The sequence below is a fragment of the Penicillium cataractarum genome, assembly GCF_028827025.1.
Source record: "Penicillium cataractarum strain IBT 29864 chromosome Unknown utg000009l, whole genome shotgun sequence".
NCBI lineage: Eukaryota > Fungi > Ascomycota > Eurotiomycetes > Eurotiales > Aspergillaceae > Penicillium > Penicillium cataractarum.
In genome coordinates this window covers 12,583-34,943 of record NW_026622745.1, presented here as the reverse complement: position 1 = coordinate 34,943, position 22,361 = coordinate 12,583, and the positions used below count along the sequence as shown (strand labels likewise).

At 48.6% G+C, this 22,361-nt stretch overlaps 8 protein-coding genes across 8 annotated transcripts; 1 reads left to right on the top strand and 7 right to left on the bottom strand.

The window, feature by feature from the left end:
- Nucleotides 1-1,273: 1,273 nt before the first annotated feature.
- Nucleotides 1,274-1,765, bottom strand: N7496_010722 (uncharacterized protein; the record flags this gene model as incomplete). The annotated part of the gene is made up of 1 exon (XM_056703635.1): nucleotides 1,274-1,765. One exon carries the CDS (start codon nucleotides 1,763-1,765, stop codon nucleotides 1,274-1,276), a length of 492 nt encoding a protein of 163 aa, XP_056549595.1.
- A 33-nt stretch (nucleotides 1,766-1,798) lies between these two features.
- On the bottom strand, nucleotides 1,799-2,467 carry N7496_010721 (uncharacterized protein; the record flags this gene model as incomplete). Its single annotated transcript, XM_056703634.1, has 1 exon — nucleotides 1,799-2,467. The coding sequence occupies one exon, from the start codon at nucleotides 2,465-2,467 to the stop codon at nucleotides 1,799-1,801; it is 669 nt and encodes a 222-aa protein (XP_056549594.1).
- Nucleotides 2,468-4,313: 1,846 nt separating this feature from the next.
- On the bottom strand, nucleotides 4,314-6,466 carry N7496_010720 (General amino acid permease AGP2; the record flags this gene model as incomplete). The annotated part of the gene is made up of 5 exons (XM_056703633.1): nucleotides 4,314-4,792; nucleotides 4,874-5,112; nucleotides 5,177-5,692; nucleotides 5,848-5,976; nucleotides 6,075-6,466. The coding sequence occupies 5 exons, from the start codon at nucleotides 6,464-6,466 to the stop codon at nucleotides 4,314-4,316; spliced, it is 1,755 nt and encodes a 584-aa protein (XP_056549593.1).
- Nucleotides 6,467-9,314: 2,848 nt separating this feature from the next.
- Nucleotides 9,315-10,874, bottom strand: N7496_010719 (uncharacterized protein; the record flags this gene model as incomplete). The annotated part of the gene is made up of 3 exons (XM_056703632.1): nucleotides 9,315-10,238; nucleotides 10,293-10,664; nucleotides 10,722-10,874. The coding sequence occupies 3 exons, from the start codon at nucleotides 10,872-10,874 to the stop codon at nucleotides 9,315-9,317; spliced, it is 1,449 nt and encodes a 482-aa protein (XP_056549592.1).
- Nucleotides 10,875-14,303: 3,429 nt separating this feature from the next.
- N7496_010718 (enolase C-terminal domain-like protein) lies at nucleotides 14,304-15,875 on the bottom strand (the record flags this gene model as incomplete). Its single annotated transcript, XM_056703631.1, has 4 exons — nucleotides 14,304-14,636; nucleotides 14,688-14,945; nucleotides 15,006-15,611; nucleotides 15,693-15,875. The coding sequence occupies 4 exons, from the start codon at nucleotides 15,873-15,875 to the stop codon at nucleotides 14,304-14,306; spliced, it is 1,380 nt and encodes a 459-aa protein (XP_056549591.1).
- Nucleotides 15,876-16,531: 656 nt separating this feature from the next.
- Nucleotides 16,532-17,610, bottom strand: N7496_010717 (SDR family oxidoreductase; the record flags this gene model as incomplete). Its single annotated transcript, XM_056703630.1, has 2 exons — nucleotides 16,532-17,296; nucleotides 17,359-17,610. The coding sequence occupies 2 exons, from the start codon at nucleotides 17,608-17,610 to the stop codon at nucleotides 16,532-16,534; spliced, it is 1,017 nt and encodes a 338-aa protein (XP_056549590.1).
- Nucleotides 17,611-18,174: 564 nt separating this feature from the next.
- N7496_010716 (sugar porter family MFS transporter) lies at nucleotides 18,175-20,132 on the top strand (the record flags this gene model as incomplete). Its single annotated transcript, XM_056703629.1, has 6 exons — nucleotides 18,175-18,248; nucleotides 18,341-18,467; nucleotides 18,537-19,342; nucleotides 19,398-19,494; nucleotides 19,590-19,806; nucleotides 19,867-20,132. 6 exons carry the CDS (start codon nucleotides 18,175-18,177, stop codon nucleotides 20,130-20,132), a joined length of 1,587 nt encoding a protein of 528 aa, XP_056549589.1.
- Nucleotides 20,133-20,606: 474 nt separating this feature from the next.
- N7496_010715 (NAD(P)/FAD-dependent oxidoreductase) lies at nucleotides 20,607-22,117 on the bottom strand (the record flags this gene model as incomplete). Its single annotated transcript, XM_056703628.1, has 6 exons — nucleotides 20,607-20,688; nucleotides 20,747-20,820; nucleotides 20,888-21,781; nucleotides 21,845-21,892; nucleotides 21,960-22,004; nucleotides 22,061-22,117. 6 exons carry the CDS (start codon nucleotides 22,115-22,117, stop codon nucleotides 20,607-20,609), a joined length of 1,200 nt encoding a protein of 399 aa, XP_056549588.1.
- Between the last annotated feature and the right edge of the window lie 244 nt (nucleotides 22,118-22,361).

Below are 22,361 nucleotides of genomic sequence, written 5' to 3'. Positions count from 1 at the left end.
GAGTACACTAGGTGAGCGTACTCGCCCAGCCTCTTCGAAACGAACATACACACCCTCGCCCTGCCTCCCGTTTCGCTCGCCGCTGGATATAGTAGATCATGCGTCTGCTTTAACGGGTGGTGAGTGTTATCTTGGAAGGGATTTTCCCACGGCTCCTGGATTGCAATGATATCGGCGCTGACAACTTCTTCTTCCCGCAGAAACTGCGCCATTACCACGTCCTTCGATCTGTGCACGTTATATTGATATATTTTAAGCTCGCGGCTCGTCGGTTCTCTTGGTGTGTGTTGTTGGTGGCTGTGATAATTCATTGGCGGTTCGATCGAGAAGATTTCCTGCTGTGTAGTATCCTGCGTCTCTCAGCTTGGCGAATGTTGAGAGATAGATCCTCGCTGTGAGGCTGCTTTCGCTTTCTACGCCCTTCTTGTGCCGGTGGTGACGATGGTTGATAGTCCTGATCGCTCCTGTGGGCTTCAAGCTAACGTTCTAGATCTCTCATGTTGACCTCATCGAGCTCTGAGCTGAGTTCCGACTTAATCCGTTCCTGACTAGCCGTTTCGGCTAGGCTTATAACGCATAGTAACTTGTTGCTAGTGTCGTTACTGCTGGTCTTTCTTTCAGCGATCTTTCTTGCTCTCGCCTCTCTCGCTTTCGCCGTTCTTGCCCTTGCTTTATCGGCCTTGGATTGCGCGCTGCTGCCGGTGGTAGCCTGCGAGCTTGGTCCTTCTGGTTGGAAATCCATCTTATCGAGGGGTGGCGCTGTGAAACTAGAGAATCGAAAGGTGCTTGGTGCTGTCGAAAATTGGAATGTCGGTTGTTATTCGCTGGTTGTCGGCTGACTGATAATAATCGGCTGCTCTTGGGATTGGCCTTCCGTTGGCCTAGTTTCACTTTCACCTTCACTAGTCTCTGTTGGCTAGGACCGAGCCCTCCGAGCTTTCTGTGGTCTCCCCCTCCCCTTACCTGATGATGTCGTTATTACCGATTTAGCGCTATCCTTAGGTGTATGCTGACTAGCTTGTAGGCTAGTTCCTGTTCGTGAAGTAGGGCCGGTGCCCTTGCCCCCGTTGCTAGGGCGTGCGGCTGGCGCGAGACCGCTACTCTCGACGCCGCTGGTGAGCTCCTCGCTCGATGATGAGTCCCTCGGTGTTCCCCACGAGCTGGCGGAGGAGGAATATAAGGTGGCCGGCGGCTGGTTGATACTGTATGGAGCCGGAATATGGTGGTATCTACCCCGATGTCTCGATAGCTCCGCTATCTTTTCAACCTCACGTTAGCGTGCCTCGCATTCCGTGCTCCACGCAGCGTGTGTACCCTCGTAGTTAGCACACTTATTCTCCCGTGTATCCTTCGACGGGCAATCCCGAGATTGATGGCCCTCCGCACAATACACGCATTTGACGGCGTTGGCATAGGTGGTTCCTATATGTCCGTATTGTTGATAGTTGAAGCACTGCCGCACACGCGCCGCCCTATCGTATAGGACCGCTGTCAGGCTATCGCAATCCCAGAGGACCCCCTTATCGATCGCCACGTTAGCCAGCACTGGAGAAGTGAACTCCACTATCAACGAGCCACTCTTCCCCGATGGGATACGCAGCCAGCTGATCTTAGTAATCTCTGCCCCTTCGCCCCAGTTTTGCACGTTGCTCGCAAGTAGGTCCTTAATAACCTTATCTTGCACGCCGGTAAGATCCTCTGACGCCTTATTGATGCCGAGCGAGCGCACGTTGACATCGTGGACGACAATCCCCCAGGTTGGCATATGCACGTATGCCGTCTTGCAGAGCCCTTTCGGCTACTTATCGCGGTGGATTCGCATGATTTCGGCTTCCTTGGCATCGCACACGGTGAATCGGAGATCGCCTGATTTCAGCTGGCGCGATGCGATGATTTTGACCGATGCGAGGGCCGGCGTGCCTGTGGTTCTGGCTGCTTTCGCCCTAGCCTGGTTTGCCCGCTTGGTGAGCTCAGCACTCGTTAGACGGCGGAACACACTAACCTGCGAGCGGTCGCCTAGACAGACTACCACTTCGCGGTCACGTGCTACCTCCGATGGGCGCGTTGGCGAGCTCGAGGAGCTGCTCGAGGAGAGATAGTGCGCTGGCGCAGGCATTGTGCGGACCATATCTGCGAATGATCGAACCGTCTGCCTCACTGGCGGTTCTACTGCTGCTTTGACAGCCTGGATCTCTTGCTTAAGATCCCTGCGCAGCGCTTCGAGCTCCTGCTGCCAATCGGTCAGGGGCGTCGACAGGAGGTCCTTCGTCAGGTCTTCCACCTGCCGGAGGAAGTTGACGACTTTAGGGGTTGGTTTGGCGTTCTGACCCCTTCCCAATTCCTTGAGAAGATCGTGTGCAGCGTGGTTGGCGTTCAGTACGCGCTCTCTGTTCGTTGGCGAATTTTTCAATGGGCCGCCGGAGGCCCCTGACGGGACCGGCCCAACGCCCTTTGACGCGCGCAACATCGCAATACTGGTCGAACAGCTTCGAAACCGGTATCGAATGATAGCGCAGGGAGTTAGATTGAAACTGCCGTTTACTAGAAGTTGCCAACTGGCGCGGTTCCTGAGATAGTTCAAAAATTCAATTCGGCGCTGAAGTTGTTGTTTTGCCCCGCATTTCTCTGGCCTTCTTGTTATTTCCCCTCTCAACCCTTCAATCTGAGCCCCTACGACCTGAGCCACCCTTGCTGGTTTTCTGTTGGGCCTACTTCATCACTTCTCTCCATATCAATATGGTTACCTTTACATCCGACCGACATCTCAAGCTAGCATTACTCGGCGATGCACGTGTCGGCAAGGCATTGACTGATTTCCAAAGCTTGTTGTATGTGACATAATTGACAGTCCTGAAGACTAGTCTCGTATCTCACATCATTCAGGGATCCATATATGACCCAATATACTCTCCAGCCAGAGGTTTTGAATGCACACCGTGTATATATACAACGGTATGTCTCTTTAAGCATGGGCTGAACAAAGTATGCTTATTTAGAAAATAACGGCAATTACCAAGATACACCACCATTTTTAGATGATGATCACTTTTCCCTAGTTCATGCGCCTTTAATGACCACTCTGACTCTCCTCTAATGTGTATTCAAAATAGACCCACTGGATCGTCACTTTTGATATCTAGGATATCTCGGGCCGTCATAGCATATCACCGGACCGTGTGAAGTAGCTGAAAGATAACAATCCTGCAATCATTATTGTTGATCTATCTCAAAGGCCTAGCGTCAAAAGTGCCGTCAATTGGTACCGTACGTATTCCCTTTTCCTTTATATCATCCAAAGTATTGACTGTGCAGGGGAAATCACATCGGCTCATCGGGATCCAGCTAAGCTACCAGGATGAATCTACTCAAAAAAGGCATATCGAACGGAAGATGAATATGAAGTGAAAGCACATGCAATCCCATGGCCTGATGAGATTGCTGCCTTACCGTTCTACCATAACCCATACTTAGGGGAATCTCGATCAGTGGGAGGGCCAATAACTACTATGATCGGTCTTTTGAGAGGATCATGCAAGATATTACGGGCGATGCAGATTTAGTAGGTGTTATGGAATTTGTCTCTTGATTGCTGCCCCTTCAACGCTAATTCTAATCCCCTCTACTAGCATGTAGTAAGATATTACCCGATGGAATTGTCGTCCTCTTTCGGAAAAAAGAAGCAGGATTTCAAACGCCAAGAGAAACGAGTCGGGGATCATACATTAACGGACGTTGAGCTGTAAAGTCCTGCAAATGAGCTGATATATACCAAGCCGGCAGAGTCTACATTGGGAGCTACTGTACTAAGAGATAAACCTTATAAGAACAGAGTCCGAAGTTCAATAACATTCGTGGTCAAATTCAAAATCGTGAAGCAAAGAAAGTATGTGACTCTTTACTCTTCTTTATAGAATATCTTTCCTCGGAGCCTTGGAGTATACACCTAGAGTAGGCATAAATCACTTAAGATATTATCTTTTGATTCACATAGGTTCTATTTACTATGTTTTACAGAAATCATGTAGTAGTTAACGGTCTCGAAAGTGAAGGCACGGCACGGATTGGTATCGAAACTGATAAATCTACTTGAATCAAGGATCGAACATAATTCTTGACCCAGGAGATAATACGCCTATAGCCTGTACATAGAAATCACATAAGTCATAAAGCGTAGAGTTGCCATAATAGCAACTCCTGAACTTTAAATTGCCAAGTTGCAACCAAGTGCGTGGGAAGACTAGCCATGATACAGTCTACCTACCATCACACTGGCGTGGCAAGGTGAGTGAAACAGATTCCCCTCATTTGAGACATCACGACAAGGCACCTTCCTCAACGCCATTGGAAGTAGGTTGGGCAATCGAAGCACGACGCTTATCATTGCCACCTTTGACCCGCCGGAAACCGACCATTTGGCCAACTTCCCTCCAGAAGCCGACAGGGGGATCCATGAAGCTGGCCTCGTATGCATCAATAAGTGGCCGCTCCCAAACCAGATCAGCCTCGTGAGGCTTGACAAACTTGGTCTTCTTGATGAGCTTCCAGATGAGGAAAAGGGGAGGGATCACGATCTGCATGGTGTAGTCTGACCAGAACGTGGAGACATTCCATGGCTTATACGCGGGATATCCATAGAGAATGGTCACCAAAATCATCCAGATAAATGCGGCATATGCGCAGAAGGGTTGAAGGCGGGCAAAGTAGGAGAAAGAACTGCGATCGACGCCCTGTGCTTTGCATGCGCGATGGAAGAAGATATATGTCAGAGAGATCACGATATAATTGATCAAACCTGGTTTTGCGGTCAGCATCTCTTTGTATTTCCGGATAGAATTTCCGGATAGAAAGGTAGTATTGTAGATCTAACTCTTACCTCCAGCTGTGACAAGATTGGCAAACCAAGTAATGACGATGGAAGAGCTGTTTGAAACTTGCAAGAAGGACAGAATCGGGAAGATCATGACAATTGCAAAGCAGTAGATAGGTACACCCTGGCGAGTGGTGTAGGTGAGAATTCGTGGGGCTCTTCCTTCCAGTGCAAGGCCGTAGAGGGTACGAATGGCACAGTAAGTGTAGGTGTTACCGGCCGAGAAGATTGAAGTCAGGAGGAGGCTGGCGAAGAGAAAAATGGTCAGCTTTCAACGGGGATCAATGTTCTCGAAAGGGAGGTACTCACGCGTTGACAATGGAAGGGAAGACTGCAATTCCCAAATTCTGCATGCCAATTACATATGGCGAGGCGGCTGCAGAAGATCCACTGGTCTCTCCCATTACCACCTTGGTCAATGCCGGGTCCCTGGGAGAGCAAACAATGCCCACGGCCAGAGCGCCACCAACGAAGAAGATTCCGAATCGGAGATAAACCGTCTTGAAAGCATTCTTGATGTAAATGCGAGGGCGTTTGGCTTCGGCAGCGACCATGGAAATATACTCGGGTCCGACGACGGTAAAGCAAGCGGACCACAGAGCTCCCAAGAAACCTTCAAAACGGCCAAGAGCCCCAGTGTCGAGGTATTCCATAAACGCGCCTGGGGTGTTCCAGTTTCTGAACCCATAAGCATCATGTTGCGGATTTCCACCGACCATGGTGATGAAGGTAAAGAAAAATAGCGAGAAGATCAGGACGACCTTGCCACCAGAGAGCCAAAACTCGGCTTCACCGTAGGCTCGGACTGCCAACATGTTCAGGAAGCTGGAGTGAGTGAATTAGCATGATCCATATATATCGCGTGGAGACCCGCGGAAGAGGGTCGCGCGATAGAAGTCGAACACAGATGTCATGAAATGAGAAATGCGTTCCAAGTCCATCTCCAGGTTGGCGTGGTATGCTGGAATTGGGACTCTTACCCGTAGCACAAAATAATACCAGCACAGATGCCCGCAACGGGGCCAGGTTCAGTGACCTTCTCACTCCAGAAAGAAAGAACCAGTGTAAACGCAGAAATCTCGAATGGAATCAAGAGCGCCTCATAGAAGCTACCATGTCTGTTAGCTCAGAGCCCGTCTCGAATCCACATGTAGAACGGAAGGAGCAGGGACTGAAAGGCAAGTAATGAGAGGAAGTAAAAACGAACAAGAAGTTCCAGCCGACCATGAAGCCGAGCGCATCGTCGACCCATTTGCCAGCCAAACGAATAAACCCTCCACTCACGGGGTAAGCGGTACTCATCTCGGCAAGGCAGTTATTGATCATGGCCAGGAAAATACTTTGGATGCTGTAAGCCAGGAACAAGCTTCCAGCGCCGCCGTGGTATAGACCTGTTCCAATACTAACAAACAGAGCCGTTCCAATGGAACCACCAATGGCAATGAGTTGGATCTGACGGTTCCCAAGATGACGCTGGAGGTTGTCGGCATTATCAGCCATCACACCCTCCTGGACATCATGGGGGCCCTCGGTCTTCAGACCTAGAGTGTCTGAAACATCGGTGGCCGTCCCCTTGTCTTTATGGTTCGCAAAAGCCATGATTGTGTCAACAGTGGATTGGCCTAGATTTTTCTACCAATTGATACGGATTGGGCCAGAGCGCAGGCGATATTGGAAGTTTGTCAGTATCACCGGCGGTGAAGGGCAGGTTCGAGTCGATATTTTCAATTGTTTTCTTGTCGCATGGGTCTGATTTGGGCAAATTGTCCGGAGGTCGAGGGTTTGGGATCCACACAAAAGGTTAGAAGAGGAGGGGGTCAAAAGTCGCGATGGTCCGGATGGAAATATCCAAAATGGGTGTCGCAAGGGTTTGGAACTGTTGCGTTGCGGCAGGAGAATGTCGCTTTGGAAAAAATGGGCTGCGAGCTCGAAGGATTGGGCTTCGAGTTTCTAAGACCGAAGTCGTAGATATCGTGGAGCGCAAGATTGTCGTTTTCACGGGGCACCTAAGTTGAAGAATTCCGGAGGACTTTCGTGGAATAGCAACCCCAGAAAGATAGAAAGAATAAAAGTAGTAGAGATTCTGAGATGATGAGGTTGGAAAGATAACCTGCACAAGGTTATCAGGAAGTTGAAGATAAGGGGAAAAGTCCAAAGCTGGATCGAAGCCCTACAACTCTGTGCAGATTGACGAGGTTGAGAAAGAATAAAGAAATCTCAACGCGCGGTTTGGCCCGGGGAGACCAGGGTAGAAAAGAGGCGTGATCCTCTGAGGCCAGTGGCGCCCGGAGGCTAAGAAGCTAAGGGAATCTCCACAAAAAGACCAAGAGTTCTAACAGACTAAGAAAGTCAGATTATCCCGTAAGAAGACTAGTGCAGACGACTAAACCAGAGGGGCGGCAAGTGACATTTCAGGCCCCATACAGCACTTTCACAGTCCCATGGGTAGGCCACTTAGTATGACGGCACAGTCGAGTTGTTAACTTACGGTAAGAACATGGCCAGAAGCGGGGTTAAATTGAGAACGACCATCATCCAAGGCACGAATTGGAGTGGAACAGGAGTATTACTTCTCTCCAGATGGGCCAATCTTGCGTAGGTCTGAGCCACGTTTTTTGCCCGATCTCGTCAATTGTGATTGGATGTGCCGAGTGGAATGGACTGTTAGCCAAGAACGGCGACGAAAGTCACTAGGCCGTCTTGGGACACGAGTCTGTCTCCTCGGCCACGAGTCATGTTACATTGTACGCGGTTTTTGCGGTTGGGACGCTTGGGACCTCTCTGGAGGACCTCCGTGCCGTGGATGGAAGGGTGAGTAAATTAATACTGCACAGTATGTCCAACCTAAGAGACGTCAGGGGCGGAATGGGGCTGAACCGAGCGGGCAAATCACGCCGCGTCCGTACGCCTCTAGCACCCTAGTGCGTCCATCAACCAGGAAATTGGAAAGTTATCATGATTATCTTGGTCGCTCAAGTGCCCCCCAATTTCCCAAGGGCCATCCCGCGACGTGTGGGCGTTCCATAAGCGGGACCGGGGGCGCCGACGTGGCTGATAAGACGGGCCCGTGCCTAGTCTGGGCTGATGGCCTTACGGGAAGAATCATCCCGTAGCTTGCAAGCAAACAGGGGGCTTTCCCATCGAGGAGCAGCAATACAGCTTAGCCTCCTTTGGAGGTCTGCCACAGATTACATACTCTGCATCCCAAGCATCGCAAGATAAGGCCAACCCGCAAATTTATTGTTAGGTAATGCCAAATGCAGCCCGGTCGCAAACGGGCAAAGTCGTAGTTGTTTTCGAGCAAAAATACTGTTAGATTTCTAGATATCAGCGTCCTTCACCAGCGGTAGTATTGCAACGCCAGCCTATTCGGGCAGGTACACACCTGTTGCGATCAATTCCGGAACCTTCATGTGTAATGCAGATTTGGCGTACCTGATTCTCCATACCCTGGCTGCCTCGACCAGTTGGGAATTATTCAAGCAGATTTGCTGTTATTTAGAACCGCTAGTTCAACAAGACGGAATTATGAGGATTATCGAATATACTTATGAGAATGTTGGAGAACCTTCCTCGTGAAAGTGTTCAAATCCACGGCTCAAGTAGAAAATCAACGATAGTTATACTGATTCGTATCCAACCGTCCAAAGGCACCGCTAGAAAGACCACTATCTTCCCTGCGTCCAAAATCTGGATGGTCAAGCAGTGAAATTTCTGTAAATTGAGGCTTTCTAATAGCTCGAATTAATCCTAACGCGTATGGAGCATCGGGGCAGACGATCAATAACCCGTTTAGAAAGACCATTCCAAAGTCTGGTTGGACCATTCCTCTGACCTCTACATTCGGACTTTTGGACTGCCAGTCTTATAACAAAGATTATCAATCAGCCAATCAAAAGGCTCAGTAGTTTAGCGGTATGATACGTCCTTCGGGCGTGCCCGAAATGTGCAACATTTCCTGTCTGGACGTGACCCGGGTTCGATTCCCGGCTGAGCCCACGTTGGCTTTTTGCCCTTGGCTGTTGTTTCGTATATGGAAAGTCTAGATCGTGCTTGTAATCGGGAAAGGAGGCACACTGTTTGTTAAATCAAACGTTTGAGATTTGAACTTGTGGTATTTTATTGACCCGGTTGCACGAACTGCATTGGGGGCGGCTTGGCAAAAGCTACACAGATGAGCCTCCGGTTAAAGGATCCCCCGGTCGCTTTGCCGATCGATTATCACTCTTCCATATTATTATCTTCACCCCAGAAAGAGTGCTCTTTCCACCTCATATATAATGCATCTTCAACTATTTGAAATACTCCGCATCACTGACCACTACATATTTTAAATGTTCTCTACTTGCTCCCCCGTCATCCCATTTACATGATATATATCAAGCGCTGATCAGTACAATCATGTTGCCGCAAAGATAAAACTGACAGAACGCTCACTTCATCTCAATCAAGTTGCCTTCTCCATGGCGTATCCCTGATCCGCCAAGAACTCCTCCAGTTCTCGATCCTCTTGCGCCAAATCAAGACGGCTACTCTCGGGCAGCAAGCAGTAAACCAGAATCCCAACGACTGCAACTCCACCAGCTAGATAGAAAGTCGAGCTACTTCCAGCAGCCTCTTGCAGGGGAGTGAAACATTCGGTTCCGACCGCAGCGCCAGTTCGACCAAAAGCAGTTGCAATACCGTATCCCATGCCTCGCATCGCCGTGGGGAACGATTCGGTTGAGATTAGGCCAATAGTCGCTCCCGGGCCCATATGGCCGAATGCCTGGAGAAGACCGTAGAGCACCACAAAGGCTGCAATATTCTTAGACAGCTTGGAGTAGGTACCACCAATGATGAATCCAAGCACCATATACCCTGCAAAGCCCAGAATACCGGTATTGCGTCGGCCAATAGCGTTAGTGAGCCAGGCTCCAATCATCACACCAGGCACTGGAAGAACGGCGAGAACCACCTGCCAAATTGCGGTCTTCCGAATATCATTGTCCTTCACCAGCGACGCAATTATCGTGCTAGACATGATGCTGTTTGGAAAGTTGATAAAATCGTACAGGAAAAAGGCCAGAGACGTCGTCAAGATACGGCACCAGTACCGACGTGCCAGAAGGACATAGAGTCGGAAGGGCCGTCGCTGCTTGGTGAAGTTGGAGTTATGAAATAGCGTCGAATCGACCATAAACATGCGGAGGACAATGATGATCACCGGCAGAACAGTAGCAATGCCATAGATTGCGTGGAAAGTGATGGTTAAGTTATTGTTGCTAGCAACCAGACAGATCAAGTAGACGATCTGCAAGATTGGGCTAGCCAAAGTGGCCATCAGCGTTGTGAACGAGACATAAAGTGGCCCGCGGTAAGCCCTCATGACCTGTTAGAATTAGCAATGTCGATATATTGTCCGACGGAGAATTTGGTTATTCACCCCGTCAGATTCCTCGATACCAGCAGCCGCACTCGGTGGATATTCACCTCCAACACCAAAGCCGGCGATTCCACGAACCACGACGAAATACCACAGCATCTTTTGAGAAGGATGCACCTGTAGAGCAAGTGTCGACAACAATGTAGCGATAGCAACTAGGCCCGATGTGAAAAGCAAGCCTGATCGTCGCGAAAACATGTCCGAGGTATATCCTAGAACCACAACTCCAAGAATAGCACCAATGATTAAGGAATTACTGATCCGGGTCTTCATGTCAGAGGAGTAGCCACCAGACCCGAGGAGCTTTTTGAAGATGACATTGGTCGGATTCGCAAGGCTGTTTTGGAAACCATCACTGAAGTTTGCGATGTACTAGAAAATCAATCAATAGGTGGAACGCGAGATGCTCGGCCTTGGATACAAACATACACAGCTCACGATGGTGACATTGCTCTGCCATCTTGTTGGGTGATAAGAATCGGCATGCCGATCAATCCCATCAGTACCAACCGTTGTTGTGGGAGCTTTCTCAGTGGGAGTATTCCCTTCGGGGTCATCAACTCTCTGCATGTGTGTCGCCATGGTAGTACTCAATCGATCGGAAATAAGAGTTGACAATCAGGCGAGCAGAGGGTGTAAAAATTCTTGACGCAGGAAGAACGAAACCCCGCTGCAGGGGGGTCTGATTTTGTTGTCGAGGCTAATATTTTAGTTGGTCCACTTTACGTTGATAAGCAATAGCTGTGGGTAAAATGCTTTACGGCACAGCTCCGACTGACCCACCGCGCCGGTCAAAGTGCTCTGGCCCGCGGAGATGAACATCGGATGGGTAACGGTATATGGGGCAAACGATAGAGAATATAGATCTAGTTCTTGATAAGATCGGTGGGGTGCCACTTTTATTATTCATGATATGAGTCGTCCATCCGGTGCCGGACTTGAATCAAAATGCTAATTTTTTTCCGGTATGGTTGCCACATCCCCTAGATGGATTCGATTATTGCTCCACAATCCAATACTTCTTATGATGTCTCTTTGTTCAAAATGACCTCAACAGATCATCTTCCTGTGGCGTTGAGACATGCAGTTGAAAACCGTTTGGAACCTACATGCAAAATTTGACAAACTACATTCCCTGGGAGATGAAACTGAACTTGGGACCTTTTCACTATGTATTTAGATCATGCGAAGTGTTAAATGGGAAAGCTGGCCTGCTGTCCCTAACCATAAACTCTCACTCTACATAGTCAGTGCCGTGACTAGTCAAAGAAATAATCCGACATTGCCTCCCATGTGGACCAGTTACGCGTACGTGGGGATATATAGTAGGCACTCGTGCAGCTAACTCTAGCATATTGAGACCATATTCCGTGTCAAATAAGATTGCCTCTAGCAATGCATCTAAGAGACGTTAATTTAACGATTCACTGGCAATTGCTCTCTACGTAGGCGTATGCTTCTAGGCTGGTAAGGCGGAGACTGATAAATCTATGGAAAACCCACAACCACGGGCTGGTAACTTTGCAGATATTGAACTAGGAGAACCCAGAGAGGTGCTGGCTATAATGCTGGTTCCAACGATGCCTGAGCAACCTTTTCAAGATCATAAAAAAAAGGAGGAATAGAGGTATTTCTCTGCGAACTATCTCCGTTCAAGCGCATAATTTAACACTGTCAGCGTTATCTCACAGTTTCTCTTATATTAATCAAAATACTGTAGATATATTCTGTGTCTATGCCGATGCTGCTAATCAGCTGACAGTGCGGCCGTACTCCTTCGAGTCTCCACTTCCTGTCCCCGCCCCCAATTTCTCCAACCCTCTCTCCATCATCCCAATCATTTTCTAGGGCGTCCGCTTTTTATGGGCCTCCAAATATTCCTGTATTGTTGCCCTTTCACAGATGAAGTTTAAAAGAAAGGAATAGTATAAGAATGAGCTATCACAGGAAACGTGTTGCCCTTGCATGCACCTTTTGTCGGAGCCGGCAAGTCACGCCTTCCAAAATATGCGCAGCACCACGTTGACTGAACTGATTACAGAAAGCGACGATGCGATGCTCTGAAGCCATCCTGCTCCCATTGTCAGGAACTGGAGGTGGAGTGTCACTACGATGATACACAGTCTCAAGGGTATGCCTCTCTAGCCGTCTTTGAATCAATGCGTCTAACAAGCGCAGGATCGATTCCTCCGGGGGAACCCGGGAGATCCTGAGTCGCATACGAGATCTGGAGACTCTGATACAATCACAATCCCGGCAGATTGAGATCCTTACACAAAATAGCAGACAATTTTATCATCCTAACCAGCCTCACTCTTCACCAAGGGCGTCTTCGATAAATTTCGAACCCATCCAATCATGCACGGCTGCTCCTTTATTCACTGGATTCGAAGCCCACGCGGAGATCGGAAACTTGCCGCCCTTAACAATTCCGGTCAAACACAAGACCTCGTCAAGCTACCTGCTGGGGTTGCCGGCCATAGAGTCTCTGATCGGGAAATACCCTCGGGACCTTTTCTTCCTCCTGGAATCCAAGAATCAATTACCATCCGAACTATCGTTTGATTGCTCGACCCTGACGCTCTCGCCAGTGGGTATCCCACGGCATGTATCTGACGAATTAGTGAAATCATTCTTTGCATCAGCTCATCATCATCATCCAATACTCGACCGTGGCGAGTTCCAAGCCATCTATCAGCGGTTCTTCGATTTAGGTCCGACAGCAAAGGCCTCGTCTGCACTATGCATGGTTGTTTTTGCCTTGGGGGCTGTCGCTAATTCTAAGCCAAACTTGCAAGAGCTTCAGAGCAATCCACCAGGGATGCAATATATGCATCAAGCAATACCCACACTCTTGAACCAATCTTCATGGTGCTTCACGTGCGAATTGATCCTCCCCCAGGCTCTGGTTCTGGCGAGCGTATATTTCGCATATATCGTGCGTCCCCTTCAGAGTTGGCGACTCATTTACTCGGCGACGACAATTCTTCAAGTCAAGCTCTCCAGGTAGGCTCCTTTCAGATACACATTTCCGTAGATAGATGCTCAAAGTATTACAGGGCAGATGAGCGCGACGCGAGCCAAACTGGCGCGAGAGTATCATTCGGCTTTTCTGGTCGTGCTTCCTGGTGGAATGCGACCGTCTTGCGGAGCTCGAACTTCCAAGAAGTGGTTTACAGCAATTGACGGACGAGATCAGTCTCCCAGAATGTACCAATATTGATATCATGCAGTCCACCTGCTACCTGGCTGAAATTTCTATTCGGCGATTGCTGAACCGTATCCACAACTCCCTTTACCCAAAGAAGAAACACGTGTTAACTCTATCTACGACTACCTTGACAGCAAATGAGGATTTTCCTATCGAAAATATTTCAACGATAGGGTCAATCTGTGACGAGCTACATTCGCAGTTAGAACTATGGCACTCATCAATTCCCGAACGTTTTCGGCCGCAACTTTTCAGCCCAGAGCCCGACTTCGCAGCGACCGACCGCAAATCTATTTTACGAATTCGATACTTTGCTGCCAGGCACATCATTTATCGACCCTTTTTGCTCTACATAATCAATCACGGGATGGATCGCACCACAGACTACATGATCGAAAAGGCTGCACTCTGCATTGAAAGCTGTCGATATTATATCCACAGTACCACTCCGGTATTGGCCACGCCAAGTCAATATACGTGGACGTTCTCCTTATCGTATGTGGATACCTATTAAAACTAGTTCGCTAAATTTAACATGCTGCAGGTCTTTAGGTGCCATAATGGTGTTGACGCTCGCCTCTCTAAGCCCTGTCCTGAAGCATTTGGTTCCTGACATCGACGAACTGCAAACTGAGGCTTTGGATAATATCCGGCCATGGGGCTTTTCCAGTTTGGAAGCCGTTGTTGATATTTTGGAGGGATTACAGAAAAAGCAAAGGTTTCTGTCACGAGTCTAAGTGTTGGAGAAGATCTCTATGAATTTAAAACGCACATCTAAAGACTCTGTTCAATCTCACAGTTCAAAGTTCGCCTCCAGTCGGCTGAGCAATAATCTCTTTTCCCACATCGCTATCCCAAAATGTTCCATTTGGATAAGTGTACTTCTCAAACGCTTCATCCGTGTAACCAGTCGAGTAACCAGGGGATAGTGGAGTAACATAATGGGCATTCTCGATTTTCGAAGGGTACTTCAAGTTCTCCCGGTGACTGTCTGCGTTCTCAAGCATTGATTTGCGTCCACTGATAGCAATATAGTCAATTGTACTCAAATGAGATGTAAGCTCTGTCAGTCCCATAGCTCCATTGTGGGGCACGCATGGGACATTGAACTTCAAAGCCATTAACATGACAGCCTTGGGGATGTTAGTGATATCCAGACCTTTAAAACTCTTAGTACGGCTTACAAGACATTCATTTACGCTTCCGAGTCGAACTGCGTCAATCTGACAAACATCTGTGGCCTCTGCTTGTAGGAGCTGCTTGAAAGTCACTCGGTTTTGAGCTGCCTCCCCCGTAGCGACGCCAACACCGTAAGGCTTAAGCGCTTTGCGGATTGTAGCATGTCCCAAAACATCATCAGGATTTGTAGGTTCTTCGATGAACACTGGCTTGAACTCGACCAATTGCTTCATGTATTCGATGGCTTCTGGAACACTCCAGACCTAAAATTGGCTGTTAGAGTGTATTCTCAATGCCAGGAGCCTAGTGTGACCATAACATACCTGGTTTGCATCAATCATGATTTGATAACCCGAGTCATAGCCAAGAACCTCTCTAACCGCAGATAGCTTCTCACGGTCGGCCTCAATGCTACTACCCACTTTGAATTTAAAAGTGGTGTAGCCAGCAGCTAGAGTTTCTCTAAGAACCTCGCGCATTCGATCTCCAGAAAAGGCCATCCATCCAGGGGATGTGGTATAGGCTGGAACTGCTCTGTTTTCCATTGCCTCCTGAAGTCGAGCGTCTTTGTTTTTCTGCGTCTGTTGAAGCATTTCAATGCTCTCCTCTGGCGTAATAACGTCCGTGATGTATCGGAAATCAATACACCTCACGATTTCCTCCGGGTTCATGTCGCATACAATCTTCCAGACTGGCTTGCCGAGAATCTTGCCCCACAGGTCCCAAACTGCATTCAATACTCCAGCGACAGCAAGATGGGTCACGCTTTTTTCGGGGCCGATCCATCTGTACTGAGAATCTGAGACCATGTATCTCCATGTTTTACCCATGTTGCGGGTTAGCTCATGCATGCTTCGCCCAACCACCCGTTTTGCAAAGATGTCAAGGGCCATGCAGATCAGTTCACTCCCGCGTCCATTACTGAATGCCTGTAAATATCAAATATTATATTCAAATTAACCCTTCACAAATCACCACTTGACGTGAGAACTGGGGAGGATGGAACTCACAATACCCTCGCCAGATAGACCATCTTGGTTAGTATTCAGTTGGATGAAAGGGTGCGATCCATTCGTGCCGACATGCATGGCATCGGAGCCAACACCATCCAGACTGGTAGGAAACCGCAAATCCACAATCTCGAAAGACGTGATGGTGACATCGTGCTCTGTCAAGTTGGAATTTGAGTCCATTTTCCCGAGCTCGATTAATGCGACTAAAAATCACTGAAAGTTTTAGGGATGATGTGTAGAGCAGAGGGATCAGAAGAGCGGAATGAAGAACACATAAATGAAGATCTAGATATAACCCCCACATCCTCATTTGGAATCCCACGCTTGTTGCCATAGCTCTGTGAGCTGTGGACATGCGGGGGATTCACAAATCAGCTTTATCCGGGAACGAAGCTCGGAAACATGCCGTCCGGCGTGAATGGCTCACGTCCAGTTCCCCGATTTTCAGTGTGGAGCTGCCGCCTACCCCCGCGACAACAACCAATCACTAATCCCTGGATGATCACAAATATGACGAGTCTGTCCTGCGATGTCAAATTGAAACAGTGCTCTCGGTGTCTCATTTGTTTTCTTCCCACAAGACACATTTGGCCTTTGCCCCCCGCGTAACTGATCCTCCCATTTGCTGGTAGGGAACACAAGGAATTTAGGATTCCAGCTAGGGATAGAGACGCTTCACACTTTGCATTATTAGGTATGTCTGATCAGTCGTTTCTAAAAAGTTGCGTAAGTTCATTGATAACGTAAGAGGTCGACATCAATAAAACAGGCAGAGTAGCCCACCATTTTCATTCATGTACTATTTACGGACTCAAATCACGGCAGAGTGTAATTGTTTAGTCCTTTACATCTTTCATTACAATCGCTTGTGCGATTAAATCGCTCACCGTATCGCTGAATGCGTGGTATAAAACGTCCAGCTCACAACCAGCGGTTTCTCCATCTAGACCATAAGTCTCATCGATTGCTTGCTCCTCTTGAGTCACCTGGTCTCTGAGTTGAGGGAATTTCCCTGCGATTATCCTTGCAGCAACGCCGTATGAGAACCTCTCGGGTGATGAAGGTATATATCTTTTTCCACCGTGCTCTTTCCCCATCAACGCGTTCACGTGCGCTATAGCGAGGTCACGGACGTCAACCCAAAAAGGAACACGGGAGACAGGAAGAGGGCTTGCACCAATTGCAATTCTCCATAGCATAGCGTTGGACTCATTGAGCTTGTTTACATTCTTGACGGGATGTACCACGGGCCCAAAGGTCATCGGAGGACACAGCGAAACAAGATCAAATTGCGCCTTGTGTTCCCGTAAATAGTCCCACGCCTCGAGTTCGGCAAACTTCTTGGACCCTCTGTAAGCGATCACGGCATTCGTAGTCGGATTGGCAGCATCTTGATAGGTGAGAGGGCTCCAATCGTCGCCAGTGTAGGTAAAATAAGGCGGGCCGTGGCGGCTTGCATCCAAGACTGCAGCAAATGAGGATGTGATCACAACGCGTCGGATCTGGGGATTAGATTGCGCAGCCTCCATGATGGCCCTCACGCCGTTGATAGCGGGCAGAATTAACTCTCTGACATTGTCGGTCGTGTCATACGTAAAGGGCTGTGGTTTTTCTGTGGTCAGCTGGATCTCTTCTCATCTTGAAGCCCCGAGGTTCCTCTTACGCTTGCTGTATGGATTACTGCATCCACCTCTTTGACCGCATCGAAGAGGCCACCGGGGTTTTGAAAATCGTCGATTTGAACGAATTCCAAGTTATGTGCGTGTTCCGGCCGAGCTTGAATCATAGATTGGCCTTTGGATAGGCTTCGCGTGGCTCCTCGGACACGAAAACCACGCGCGAGCAATGCGTCCACGATGTGGGCGCCGATAAAGCCCGTTGCGCCGGTAACAAGAACAAAACCAGGCTTGTCCATTGCAAAGTTGTTAGGGAGATGAGATCAAAAAATGAAGTATAGAATCCATCCTCGGGACTTCTGCGTTAATGAATTAGTCTCTGGTACCCTCCCACGTCACCTTTTACTTCCTCTCTTGCGCCAAGCTGCCGTCGTTCCCCGCGGGGGAGGATACCGGAGGAAATCCCACGCGGTGTATCATGAGAGTGGAGCTGCCGCCTATCCCCGCGCAAACACACTAGGGCATAAATCCAGTCCACACTGAATGCCCCATGGGGAATCGGGAAGTTCCCGACTTCCCTTCTCCACTTTCGTTGCTAGATTCACTAGTTGTGCCTCCCCGCATTGAGCAGACATGGGGTAAACTGAACGCTTAAGACGGCTGAACGACATCGAGACAATCAGCCAGTTCGTTCTAGCGTGCGCCTCGCGAGGCAGTTCACAACACTTATCATTTGCTTCCTCATTCTATTTAAACCCCCGTGGAAGGCTCGGGCAGTGACGCACCCATCCATCCAGCGTCCCACCAAGCTATTCTATTCGAAGAAATCGGAGAAGCATTCGCGTCAATCTGTCAATCAGAAAATGCCACACTTAGGCATTGGGAGTCCTCTGACAGGAAGATGGCTAATCACCGTCATCACCATCGCCAATGCATGGTAAGTCAAGCGCTTGAGATGTAGTATCCTCTCTTTAGCAGTATACTATTCCCTTCGTTCGTATCTCACAGCTAACGTCTAACCAATTGCAGTTCGATGGCCTGGTTTGGCTACGATCAGGGTGTTTTCTCGGGAGTTCTTATCTCCGCCGATTTCAAGAAACACTTTCCACAAATCAAGAACTCTAACATTTCTGGAATCACGTCTAGTTGCTTCTCGGTACGTCTGCCTTTACATTCCCTACAAGGACGCACGGTTGTAACGCTTAAACCTGATGATTTGAAACAGCTAGGAGCGTTCTTTGGTGCCATGTTTGCCTTTACACTTGGTGATACACTCGGTCGACGGAAGACGGTAGGTCTTGGTCTGACCTGCAATACTATTGGTGCAGTTCTTCAAGTTGCTTCATGGAGTCTCCCTCAAATGATATTCGGTCGCATTGTGAACGGATTTGGTATGGGATTGACTTCCTCAACATGTCCTGTCTACCAGGCAGAGTGTTCCAAGCCTCGTATCCGGGGCAAGCTCGTTGTAGTTGGCTCACTTTGCAACACTGCCGCCTTTTGTCTCGCCAACTGGATGAACTATAGTCTTGATTTCCAAGAGAGTGCCTTACAGTGGCGCTTCCCTCTTGGCTTCCAGCTGGTATTTCCAGTGATCGTTGCCGTCGCCCTCTTGCTTGCCCCGGAGTCTCCCAGATGGCTCTTGCTAAAGGATAGACACGAGGAGGCTCTCCAAGTTATTGCCAGGCTGGAAGGGCAAGATGATCTACACGACCCAGAGGTCACAACTCAGTTTTTATCAATTCAATCAGCGATTGAAGTTGAACGCAAAAATCGTGTGCCCACTACAGATGCCCTGCTGTGTCGCGACAAAACGCAAAATCTTCGACGAGTCATACTGTCCTGCGGAACTCAGTTCATGCAGCAATTTAGTGGTGTCAACGCGCTTGGATATTACCTGCCTACGTTGCTCCAAGAAAGTGTTGGCCTTGGAGAACAAGAAAGTCGTCTACTCACTGCAGTGAATGGCACCACTTATCTATTCGCCGCATTCTGTTGCTTAATCATCATTGATCGATTTGGACGTCGCAAGTGAGTTCTCCCCCCCCGCGATAACTCAGTGTGCTAGATTCTCTGATACGTACAGGTTAATGCTATATGGTGCCGTCACTATGGGCGCGTGCTATCTTGTAGCTGCCATTTGCTTAAAACAGGCCGAGGTGGACCCGTCACGTAAACGCCTGGTATGTTCTCTGACATGTCGCTTGCCCTCTCACTTCCTAACATCAATTGCCATCTCCCATATAACCGTGGAAAAGGAACTAACACGCCAATTCAGATGGGCCAAGTCACTACATCCATGTTTTTCCTGTACTACTTTTTCTACGGGACCAGCTTCGCCAAGGTCCCCTGGGTCTACAACTCCGAAGTAAACTCTCTTGGCTGGCGCACTCGAGGAGCTGCTGCGGCCACGGCAACCAATTGGATGGGAGGCTTTATCGTTACACAGTTTACCAGCGTTGGTGTGAACCATCTTCACTGGAGATTTTATCTAAGTCAGCCAGCCATTACCCTTGCATCTACCATACTCAAAATAGCTCTAACCCTCTGAACAGTTTTTGCGATCATTGCCTGGTCCTTCTTTCCCATCGTTTTTTGTCTGTACCCTGAAACATCTCGGCGGACTCTAGAAGATATGGATGAGATGTTCATTCTTCATCCTTCTTTTATTGTGTGTGGAAACAGCGATATGACCCAACGCGAGCGGCCGGAGGCTCTTATCAATGCAGAGACAGAACGCATCTCACAAAACACTGAACTTGGTGCAGAAGGGAAGGGGGTAACAACGGCTCATTATGAGCATGTGGATAAGGCAGTGTAGGTAATATTCTTGAGAGAAAAATGGAATTCCAATTACCAATTTTTGCTGAATCGACAGATTGGGCGTTTAATAATGATAGACCATCATGAAAATTCATAGTGGTATACCTTTCCAGGGAGGATGTATTTGGATCTGCCAAAGTTACTTGAGAATTTATTTTTGTGTTGATGCAAGCACATACGACCATAGGGTGTGGAGAACAGGGCTTCCCGTCCGCTCAGCCGTACTTAAGCCACACGCCGGCTAGTTAGTAGTATGGTGGGTGACCACATGCGAATCCTGGCTGTTGTATGTTTTTGTTTTTTTATCTTCTTTGATCATCCATCCATTCATTCGTGTCTTGTTCGGAAATAGATATGTCAATACTGGTGTGCGAGTTCTAGGGATAGACGGGGCTGTTACCAAAGGGAAATCAATTATTTTATTTATAGTCTATGTGTAGTTCCCCCCTCTGAAGCAGTAATATTGCTCCGCTTAGAGGTGATATTGACGCGGGTTGTCAACCGAAATCCCCATCCGTTGCCACATGCCCTCTACATTCATGTCCTCTTGACCACTGTGCACCATGTTAGGCTTTTGTTCATATCAAATCTGAAGGCAAATGGGTAACTCACTCGTTCTTCTCATTGATCCAAGGCTCGGTTTGACCCTCTGCAGTATTCGGGTTACGGAATATCATGTTGTATTTCTTAATTTGCGCCATTCAGGTTAGCTTTCGTCCATTGTGTATTTCGCTAGTATTCAATCCAACTTACCATGCCTAGGGTAATGTGGATAGCTCCAGGTCCCTTGACAAACTTCTCTTCTGGATTCTTCCCCTCGATCAAGGCTTGGATATTTTTTGCAACCACAGCAGCTTGGGCTGCGCCAGGTCGCGCTGCTTTCTGTGCCCCCGTATCGGCAATATCTCCAACAGCGAACATGTTCGAGTACTTCTCATCGAGGAACTGCATCGTCGGTCGAACTCGAATGAATCCATTATCTTGGTTGACTACGGAGAGACCCTCGGGTGTGGAAGGTTCCAAATCCGCGACCAATTTGTTGTTGGGGGTTTGCCCAGTCGCCAAAATGACAAACTCGGTAGATTCCGTCGTGCCGTTCGTCAGCTGCACGTCGAAAGTGCTTCCATCATTGGGGAAGCCCCCATCAGGAATCTTCACACGAGATCCAGTGATGAGTCGAATTCCCAATTCGTCAAAGCGCTTCTGAATGATCTCATGCAGTCGAGGGTGGAAGCTCGGCATGACCCGAGGCCGTGACTGAATAACCGTCACCTCCTTGTCCGGATAATACTCTTTGAGGTCAGTGGCCATTTGTACACCAACTGCACCACCTCCAACAATCAAAATGGATTTTGACCGCTTGACATCAGCTTGGTGCTTTTGCAGGTACTCGACGGATGACAGCTTGTCATCATGTTCCATGGCAGCGGGCTTTGAGAGCTGCGTCCCTGTCGCAACTACGACATAGTCGAATGGGATCTGGCTCGAGCCTTGCCACTCGCGATCAAGCTCTATGTGCTCTGGTCGGATGGATGTGACACGCGCTTGGACCACGGCATGATCAGCTGGGTTCGTTGCGTTTGCGAAGAGTCCGTTGTATGGAATGAATGCTTTGTGTTCTTGGCCAGGAACGACGGCAAAACGAGGCTACATGGAATTATTAGTAAGATTGGTTCCTTCGCGGACTGTTCTTTGGCTTTAGATACTCACGAATGTGAAAAGATGGTGGAAATGGCTATGAGGCTCTGTCAGGAGGATCTATTCGTCGTAATTAGTACTGCGGAAGAGTCTGGAGAGTCTGGAGGATGAAGCCTGTCAAACATACCCTGTGAGTTGGTGGAATGATCTTTGCAAGCTCTTGAGCTGTTGACTAAACGATTGTTAGCTAAACAGTCATACTTGTAACAACCCCGTGGATAAACTCACCCGCCCCACGAAGGAGCCTCCAACGACGATGATATTGCGAAGCGAAGTACCGGCCATGTTTGAGATGATTGTACTGGAAATGGATCAAGAGGAATTGGTAAAGATCAATTCTGTGGGGGACTTGTCGCGCTTTATAAACACGAGCGTTCGGCAACCCATTCGGAGCTGTTTTTAGCTTTTTAGTCTTTTTAGTTTGGCGCCTTTGGGGCTTATCTGATTAACTCCGACGGATCCTTCCATTTTCAGGCAAATGCCGAGTTCCGGACAAGTTTACATCCGCTGCGGTTGTCACTGCGAGCCG